This window comes from Pundamilia nyererei, unplaced genomic scaffold (genome assembly GCF_000239375.1).
Source record: "Pundamilia nyererei isolate P.nyererei 1_Seehausen unplaced genomic scaffold, PunNye1.0 scaffold00034, whole genome shotgun sequence".
NCBI classification, from domain to species: domain Eukaryota; kingdom Metazoa; phylum Chordata; class Actinopteri; order Cichliformes; family Cichlidae; genus Pundamilia; species Pundamilia nyererei.
This window is the reverse complement of record NW_005187435.1, coordinates 1,923,065-1,933,110: the sequence shown is the minus strand read 5'-3', so window position 1 is coordinate 1,933,110 and position 10,046 is coordinate 1,923,065. Positions and strand designations below refer to the sequence as shown.

Below are 10,046 nucleotides of genomic sequence, written 5' to 3'. Positions count from 1 at the left end.
GACTAAACCCTACTGCCGACAGATGGGAAACATTTTTTTGTGATTTTAAAAATGTGTGTTTTTCATGTCTTGTAATTGTTGGGGTTGTCAGTTTACCATTGTATTTGATGCACAGAAGAAAGCTGTAATCCAAAACTTGGAGGGGGGGGGCTGCAAAGAATCTTTTTTTCATGAAATCTACAATGTATTACTGTAACATTTTCAGATTTCTGACACTGACACTAGAATGTGAACTTTGATGATGGTGGATTTCAGTAAATCTGGTTTTTATAGTTGGCTGCTGCTATGTTTGCTTTCTCTGCTGCAGGCAGTGTGCTCTGGTAGCGCTGCAAGATGTGAAGGCGTACTTGACAGAGGAGGGAGGTCAGATTGCTGTGAGTGTCTCAGTCTTTATGTGCATGCTTCTCTATTGACATGGCGTCTCGATGTTGGCTCGTTTCCTTTAAATACCCAGAACAGAAACACATCTGGCATTGGGATAGTCTTAATCCTACGCTGTCCTACAAACATTTCACAGAGAGCAAACAAATATTGTCTTTGTTTTTGCCCTTTTTTTTTCAGGTTTTTGATGCAACAAACACAACAAGAGAACGACGAGACCTTATTCAAGATTTTGTGAAGGAGAATGCTTTTAAGGTGAAATTATTTGCTATTTTTACACATTTATATCCCAGTGGGGACTTTTAAAATGTATTGTGCAGATTGGAGTTATTACTTGAAGCCATGGAAAAGTCTTTACATTTATCACATTTATTTTGCTGAACAGCGCGATCGCCATGGGGGGAAACAGCATTATTGAACTGACCTTTATTTCCCAAGATCCTGTTGAATCACCATCTTTAATTAATCCTTGTGGGTTTCTGTTCAGTATACGTGCTATCATCAATCAGAGGTTACATGAGCTCAATTTATACATTACACAAAGAGTTTCAATGCACAACCCCAATTTTGAAGAAGTCAAGTTAAATTAAAAACTGAATTGCAAAACATATCAAGCATTTAAACATTTATTATTTCACAGAAAATATGAGCTCATTTTGAATTTGATGGGAGCAACACATTTATTAAAAAGTAAGAAACAGCTAGAAGAGTAAAAGAAAAGAGGCTAATGAACTACAAAAAAACAATATCTACAAATTTTGTAAAAATTTCAGAATAATTTTAATAAAATCACCTTTCAAACATTTAGCATATTTATTATTAGATGTCAAAAATTCACAGAATTTAAACTGTGAGGCTTTCAAACTTCACAGGATGCTGTTAACTGAATAGATAACATTTGGGAAAATAAAGCTATCCAGGATCGCTCTCCCTCTCCCTCTCTTCTCTGTAGATTTGAAGCTACCAGTTCTACCAGTCTGTGTTTAAGACTGGAAAAAGTCAAACTCAGTGAGCTAAATTTGCCTTTCTGCATGTGGAAAGCTCACTAATTCATAATCTATGTGTCGTGTTTTTTGTTGATGCTAATTACCCTGTATTTGTGTAAGTTCTTGTCTAGGTTCATGGCAATGTAAAATTTGTTGTTATAAAACAATTGATTGTCAGTTTCAGGAATGTTTAGCGTACGTTGACTCTGAGTTTCCATCTTTCTGACAGGTGTTCTTTGTGGAGTCGGTGTGTGATGACCCCGAAGTCATTGCTGCTAATATCCTGGTATGATCTCACCTAAATGAATTTAACCTTTGACTGTGACTTTGTCTGGGTCAAACTCCATTACCTATTAATATTCACACCATCTGCAGCGTTATGTAAGAACTGAACTGGATATTAATATTGTTTGAATGTGTTAACCATAATAGGAAGTGAAGGTTTCGAGTCCAGACTACCCTGAGAGACACAGAGAGAGAGTTATGGATGACTTCCTGAAGCGGATTGAGTGCTACAAGGTCACTTACCAACCTTTAGATCCTGATGACTATGACAAGTATGAACTGCTTTTCGTTATTTGAATCTTTACCATTTATTGTTCCTCCAAAGTATTCTTATTAATCCAAACAGTAAAGTTGTTATATTGGCAGAATTAGACCTTGTAAATTAGTAAATAAACACTAGATGGCGACAGTAAATCACTGGCGTGTTGCATTGGCATTTGCAGGGACCTTTCTTTTATCAAGGTTATAAACGTGGGCCAGCGTTTTCTGGTGAACCGGGTGCAGGACTACATCCAGAGCAAGATCGTCTACTACCTCATGAACATCCATGTGCACTCTCACTCCATCTACCTGTGTCGACACGGAGAGAGCAAACACAATGTTGAAGGACGCATCGGAGGAGATTCTGAACTTTCCCCTCGTGGGAAACAGGTAGGATTTTTGCACGTTCACTCTGTTAATGCTCATTTAATGAACTGTTGAGCCAGTTTCTGAAGAGAAGATAGCTACTGGGATAAGATGTTCTTAAACTGCAATATCATGCACTCCAGAGTTGTGACCTTTATTGGATTTAATCCTCTCAATTTCCTATTTTCTTCACTCTCACTGGTGAATATCTGTCTAATAAAGCAAGAAATGTCCTTAATGAGGGATAAATTGAAGCCTCTCCCTTTCTCTCACATCTCAGTTCGCCCACGCTCTGCGTGGTTTCATTGATGAACACAAGCTGTCAGATTTGAAGGTGTGGACGAGCCAACTGAGAAGGACGATCCAGACAGCGGAAGAGCTTGGCGTGCCTTATGAACAGTGGAAAATCCTCAATGAGATTGATGCTGTCAGTACCCTCCACAGCTATAGCAATTTTTACAGCTAGACCTCTGGTTTGTAATAGTGGAAACTTTATGCTGTTATTTCCAAGACACTTATAAAATATGTTTGCATAGAGGTAAGAGTCAAAGACAAACGAAATTTTCAGCCCCTTTGATCACATTTAATGTCAAAGCAGCATCCGGAGGAGAATAAAAAGGGTTATAACACTTTGAAAAGATCTAGGTCACATGAAATAAGTCATTATTTATTCACAGTATGAAATCAAAGGATTAAATGATGACTGTTTTCTGAGGATGAAATCGGTCTCCATTTTTCACTAACCTTCAAGATCACCTTATGTTTCCTGGGCTTTATTATATTTGAAACTGGCTTAGCTCTTTGGAGACATTTATATATTTTATCAAGGGAAATTATCCAGTTATGTTTTTTTAGATTTCAAATTGTGCTGAAACATTTCTTTTCATCGTGGGCTGTGACGTGAGGATAAATGATTTGTTTTCCTTTTCCAGGGTGTTTGTGAGGAGATGACCTACGAGATGATCCAGGAGACATTCCCAGAGGAGTTTGCATTGAGGGATCAAGACAAATATCATTATCGCTACCCAGGAGGAGAGGTAACCTGAACTACTACTCACAATAAAGCGTCTGATCAGCAGCCACAGCGGCAGTAGTTTTATTCTGCTTTGTTATTCAGCTTTCTTTCTCTACCAGTGTTGTTCAAGCTGTGAAGGTTAATTTCCTTTCAAGTGTTAGCAATTGAGCCCAGAATGATCTTTTGTTGCTCATTAGTCCTACCAAGATCTGGTTCAGCGCTTGGAGCCGGTTATTATGGAATTAGAGAGACAAGGCAATGTGCTGGTCATCTGCCATCAGGCTGTGATGCGCTGTCTCCTGGCTTACTTCTTGGACAAGGGTGCAGGTGAGATAAAAACAAACATACACACATGCTACAGACAACACGAGCAGACAATGATGAACCCGTATGCTATTTATTTCATTTCACAGAGGATCTTCCGTACATGAAATGTCCACTGCACACAATTCTCAAGCTCACCCCTGTTGCATACGGTAAGTCTTTACCTGATGATCGCTACACTGTAACAACATAAGGCAACGTGAGAAGATAATGTAAATGTATTGTCTATTATCTTGTAGGTTGTAAAGTGGAAATGTTTTATCTGAATGTGGAGGCAGTAAACACGCACCGAGACCGGCCTCTTGTAAGTTGCTCTGAAATGAGCGGAAAAGAAAATCACATAGCTGCACAAGTAGGCGAACATCACTGTTCCATTGAATGTTTAAAGTTGATCATTTGTAAAATATGCATATTGTTTACTCGCACTAAATTGGTCACTGAATCTCAGCATATAATTTTAAGATGCGCTGTTGTTTGTTGTGTCTGTTCATTTGGCACAATCACACCTTACCCCCTGTATATATTAGGCTTTGCTTCCTTGCCTCCTTTCCTTATATCCTTGTCTTGTAACCACTTTTACCTTTAGCCTTAATTCCTCAGCTTGGCTTGCTCTATGAGCCTGTGAATGTTAAGTGATATTTTACCTTGAAGGAAGACATTGCTGAGCATGCTTATTTTGCTTGGATGATCTAATCTTTGTCATTACTCTACTGTCTGTCCTCATATTAAGATTATGAATTTTCTGTGAAGGCAGTTTTATCTGACTTGTTTAGGTCCAGTGTTGTCATGGTTTTGGTTGAAGCAGGTGGGGGTTTTTGTCCTGTGCAATCAGGGCTGTGCTTTTGCTGTTGACTGATGTTTTGTGGGTGGAAGCAGTTCCTTACCTTTTGCTTTGGATCAGTTTGGCGAGTGCAGCATTTTTTTTATTAATTTTTTGGGCTGTTCCTCGTCAGGTGCCCCCTGGTGTTGTTTTTTTAAAGATCTTTTTCGTTTAACACCTGCGGTATCTCATTTTCTACCAGGGTAAAATCCCGAAGGACTCTACTCTCATACATCGCCGGAATAGTTACACTCCCCTGTCCAGTCATGACCAGGTCAAGCGGCCCAGGCTCTACAGCGCAGGCAACCAGCCCTGGCTACCGCTTGCCCCCACCCCATCCGCTTTGATGCCAGAGGAACGGCAAAGCCAAGTTAGTGAGATAGTTAAAGGATCCCCCTCTAAATCACACCGTCTTTCCGTAATTGGTCCCGCCACAGTTGTAATCATGTGTTTGGCATTTTCTCACCTCAGTTTTGGATCCTCTTGATAATTTTGGTGTCTGTGTTGCAATCAGCATACATGACATCCACCTCCACCATCTATCTTTTCCTCTCAGGGCATGTTTTGGGTCTTGAATGGATTGCTCCTTTCTTCAAATGTTGTTTCTGTCATATGTTTGTGCTGCATGACGTCTGCCTCACCGCCAGGCTGCTGACAGCTTGAATATGCAGAACAGCATGTCTACTCTTTACTAAGGAAAGCTCCTTGTGGAGTTAAGAAAAAGACACACAAACATCAGAGAGACAGACGCACATTCTAATCATCTCATAACTGTTAAAAAACCCAAAGTGATGATTCAGTTTGATTAAAACCCCAAAATAATCTGTGAAATGTCAGCTTTCTGCTAAAAAAATATAATTTATTCCCCCAAATACATTAACCACTTCAGTTTAAAAATGTTAACATTTTAAAATGCATATTCATATTTGTATGTGTTGTGTACTTGTTGGCCTTGCGTTGTGGGTGTAGTGCTTCAGTCCCTCTCCACATTTCTATCTGTCTTTCTCTCTCTCCCTTCCTTCTCTTGCTCCAACCCTGTCTTTACAGACTCGGATAGGAGGCAGCTGTCTGTAAGTATTTTTGGAAACTTGTTGTCAACCTTTGATTGCCGTATTTCAACTCATTTCATTGTAACCCATATTGGTATATGTTGCCGCAGTGGTCTATTCTTTGTGGTTATCAGTCTTTGGGTTCTCTAATCTTCCATTACCTTTGCACAGTGAAAGTTGATATCAGCTTTGTTTCATCACAGCGACCTTATCAGAAACACTTTGTCATATACTGATTCTTTGGTATTTTAATAGATGCAGTCAATTTTATTAAAACTAATGAGAGACGACTATTCAACATGTATTATATCATGAAAATCCAGTGGTGTTTGTTGAGTATATAAGATTATACTTTAGAAACGCACTATATAATTAAACCTTAATTAGATATTGATAAAATACTAATGGAGCTGTCTCAAAACACAACTTCTGGACTATGTCGCTGTTAGTGGCTTGTTAGTTGAGAATGTGCTGCTGCAGAAAACTGACTTGTGAATGTCACTGAGGGTTTTTTTTCTTTTCGTTTCTTGAAGGAGTCCCTGTGCGAAGGAAGCGACTTTGACAGCTCAGAAGAAACTAGTGGCTGTGTCCGCTTCTGAGTGAAGATCACATCTTCTTTCCTCTTTTACTCTTGCCACAGTGTGGACAACTTCTGAATCCAGTCACGAGTCAATCGAGTGTTTCTTTTGAAAAGCGGGCCGCTTCTGCATGAGGTAACATAGTTCTAGTTATCTCAAGGTCTCCGTCTCGTCTCTGCATGCCGAGGCTTTGAACAGGAAGCCTTATCATTGGTGTCATAAATACTTCTGCATGCGCACATAAAGAAACCAGTAAACGCACACAACATACTATATCACAGGAATGACAAAAAACTCAATATAAATGCTGCAATGCCTTACTGAACTTTAGATATACTGATAGAATTAGATCCTCCATATGTCACTGAATGTAATAGGAATAAGTTATCCATTGGAATGATGGAAATCAATTTACACAGTTAGATTTAGAAAAAATAGATTCTGTTATATTTTCTATGCATATCAAACACTAATATGCTATAAATAAACAATCTATAGTTGGGAATCTTGTCAAATTTGTTCCTAAGCCATAATTTATGTCTTAATTTGACAGAATGTGCTAGTTATGGTCTCTAGAAAATAAAAGTAGTTTATTTAGATCTGCCTGTTCTGAAAGCAGTGAAAATACACTAAATTGCTGGATTTACCAGCACTATATACCAGCAGTAGGTACCTTATCTGTTAAGCAGGTGTTCACATTCAATCACATTTAACACTACAACCTAAATGTTTCTTTGTGTTTTTTTTTTCATCATACCGATATATTCTGTAGAAGGATTTTATGTAGTAAAACTAAACAGCCAAACTTTAAGCTGTCTCCCTATTTGTGTTCATGTCATTATACTGGCTGTGAATGTGTTTTATTTGTTTTATGCAAATGTATTTTGTTCCTGGAGCAAATTTTTTAGATTTTATATGATAGATCAAAGTTTTAGTTTATGATTCTGTAATGTTTGTTGTTAAATTGTTGTCCTGCTCAAAGCTGCCTACTGTGCCTTTTAAGCAGACATTAAAAGTACATTTTGAAGTGGCTTGCATTTTGCTTTTTTTATTGATGCTTTGAAAAAGGGAAAGAATTAAACATTAAACTTTGCAGCTTATGTCGTTTTTCAGGAGACGTTATTCAAGTTTCTCCCAAGATGTGTCTTATGTTTTTTTATGATCGTGTTTAATATAAATTATTTATATATATTAGGCCTAAGATGCATCCAGGATATCAATTGCAAAGGCTGATTTTAGCCTCACAGTACAATCTTTTTGTTTCTTTTTTTTTGTATGTATATACTGTGTACATACTTTAGCTACCCTGGTTTCTAAATTCTTATATCTAATATCTACAGTACTGTACAAAAGTCCTGAGCCACCCGAGAGTTTATTTTTATTTTGTAATAAACTCTGGGGCGACTCAGATTTGTGTTTAAAGTGGACTTGAGCAGTCATTCTCCAGGTTTTCTGAGGGTCCTTCAAAGCTTTTCTTTGGACACTGGCTGATTTTTTACTCCTTTTCAGTCCAGTCTTCTTCTTTTTTTTTAACCTAGCCATTTTTTGTCAACCTTCTTTTCTCATATATTATTATATAATTTATACATGAAAAAAAGAAACATAAATCAAGGGATGAAACACTGTTGTGTGTACACATATTAGGTTTATCAAAGAAAACATGTATGTTTAGGCACTTTGTTAGTAGCAGCGGGTAATAAAAACATAATTTGTTCTCATTTCTTTAGCTGAAGTTACAAAAGTTGTTAGTTTCACACGCACAAAGCAGTATTTTTGCACCAACAAGCTGAATCCCAGAACGCAATTAGCTAAAAAAAAAAAGTTGCATATCTCAGCACTGAGAAAACTGGACAAGTAGAGGAGAAAAGAAGAAGTGGCAGGCTCACAAAAATATCTGGAGTAAATGAACAGTACCTGAAAGATAGGTCATTAAGAAATTGGAGGTGGGTGTCCAGCAATGGTTTGACACAAGACCTGAAAGGTGTATCTGTCCCTTCACTTGTTCGCTGAAGCCTCATCAGAAATGGTCTCAGTGGTAGCTGTCAAGATGCCAACATGAAAAAAGGGTGAGGTATTTGAAATTGCACTAAAACCAGCATCCATAGAAAAGCTTTAGAATGTCCTTTAACGGTCTTGGAGAACTATTCCTGCAGACAACTTGAAGAAATTACATAAAATCTGCCTAAATTCAAACTGTGTTGAAGAATAAAGTTGCTCATACCAAATATTCACTTTCAAGTTCGTTAGAAACCATAATATACAACACTAAAAACCTTGTGTTATATACTCTATTTCTATGTATGTTTGCACATATCGATATATGACTACACAATTTTTCCTAGCAAATGATAAAGAAATGTGGAGTGGCTCAGTACACTTGTGGATTAGGATAAAATAACTACAGCCTTTAAGACTTAATCCAAGAAGATCGGCGGTTCAAAATCTAATCTAAGTCGAACTGTAAGAAGCTACACTGCGCAGTCATAGGCTGCACTGGTTTTAAAATCAAATGATTGTTGATTAAATGTCAATACAGAAAAGGAGCTTAATGACAAAATGTGTTTTCGAAATAACAGTCTTCTCCAGTGTACGCCAGGCAGACGTACGTAAACCGTGCCACTAGTGCGTGATCGCGTCATTTACACGTGCTTTGACGTACTATACGTCCCACTGTGGCGAGCAGGGAGTGTAGTAAGACGGTAAGACAGCAAAATAATTTGTCTCGCTGTCGTATCATTTTGTACTCCTTGTCGTCGTTAGACTTGTCACCGGAAAGCAACAGATTTTCTAAATGGTTAAGCTAAATTCCTGGAAAAACGGTTCAATTAAGACCAAGTTAACGAGCAGATTAGCATGCTAACGTTAGCAGACAGTACACGGTACGGTTAGCTAGCAGAAATGAATTGAACTCCTTTCATTCAGTCTCAGAGTAATTATCGCTGACAACCCGACTGTTTTTGATGGATAATAAGAGGCGGATTTCTTACATTTTCAAAAACTGGACTCTCTTTATGTTTTGGGTTGTTTTTTTTTACCCTGCGTTTGTGTTGCTGTTGAGTGATGTGTTAACTGCCAGAACAAAGACACCAAAACAAAGCAATGTCGCTGTCAGGTGTTTTTACTCTGTTCATCAGCACTTCAGTTGTTATGCGTGGCCCGTTTAGTTGGCAGCATTATGATGTAACTACGAGCACAATGTAGGTTATCCAGTCATAAAGTCTTATCTGTAGCATTGCCCAACAAATATATTACGTTTTCAACTTAATATAGCTTACAGCTGCAGTATGACTCAAAACACGTCCCTTCCTCATTAGCCATTAAATTGGCGAACAACATGAGTGCAGGATTTCGATGTTAAAATCAGTTAAAGAGCCAACATTGGCACACTTGTAGTCCCATCGGGGAAATGGCTTCGAAGACACAGATTCAGATTGGGGGAAACTACTTATCCCACAGTGAGCATTTGAGTTTGGAATTTCCCACCCGTAATAAATGGACACTTTTGATAGTTTGAGGGTATATTTGCAGCAGCTGGACCTCACATGGCACCTACCTACTTTTTGTTTTTTTGTTGGCAGTAAGCTTCACTACCTTGTAGTTTGTGTCAGTCACCCTGTTAGTGAGACACTCCAACAAACGGTCCTGCTTTCTGAAGAGGACTGTTTATGTCCCCCAGTTAAATCTGTATGTTTAAAAATGCTAAATGGACTGGTTCTTATAACACTTTTCTACTCTATACAACATGCCTCATTCACACAAGCACTTATTTCTGTCCCTAAGTGGTTTCTAACTAAATTAATACTCTGATGGATGAAGCTGAGAGGAACTTGGGGGTCAATATCTTGCCCAAGAATACTTTAACATGCAGGCTGGACTAGCCAAGGATTCGAACCACCAACCTTGCAATTGGTGGATGACCTGCTCTACATCCTGAGCTTGCTCCCTGGTTACTCGGGCGAGAAGCAGGGTACACCCTGGACT

The 10,046-nt window shown here is 38.3% G+C and overlaps 1 protein-coding gene across 4 annotated transcripts in view; it reads left to right on the top strand.

Moving 5' to 3' along the window:
* The window catches only part of pfkfb2b (6-phosphofructo-2-kinase/fructose-2,6-biphosphatase 2b), an 11,368-nt gene extending 4,277 nt beyond the window's left edge, over positions 1-7,091 (top strand). Inside the window, exons 5-17 of one of the 4 annotated variants that reach the window (XM_005729708.1) lie at positions 308-374; positions 562-636; positions 1,597-1,653; positions 1,800-1,924; positions 2,096-2,303; positions 2,560-2,706; positions 3,212-3,316; positions 3,492-3,621; positions 3,708-3,770; positions 3,858-3,922; positions 4,641-4,808; positions 5,486-5,508; positions 6,021-7,091. In XM_005729708.1, coding sequence (XP_005729765.1) covers positions 308-374; positions 562-636; positions 1,597-1,653; positions 1,800-1,924; positions 2,096-2,303; positions 2,560-2,706; positions 3,212-3,316; positions 3,492-3,621; positions 3,708-3,770; positions 3,858-3,922; positions 4,641-4,808; positions 5,486-5,508; positions 6,021-6,090 — 1,303 coding nt within the window. In that variant the 3' untranslated portion in view covers positions 6,091-7,091. The other 3 variants (XM_005729710.1, XM_005729709.1, XM_005729707.2) reach the window with 3 other exon arrangements.
* Positions 7,092-10,046: the final 2,955 nt, after the last annotated feature.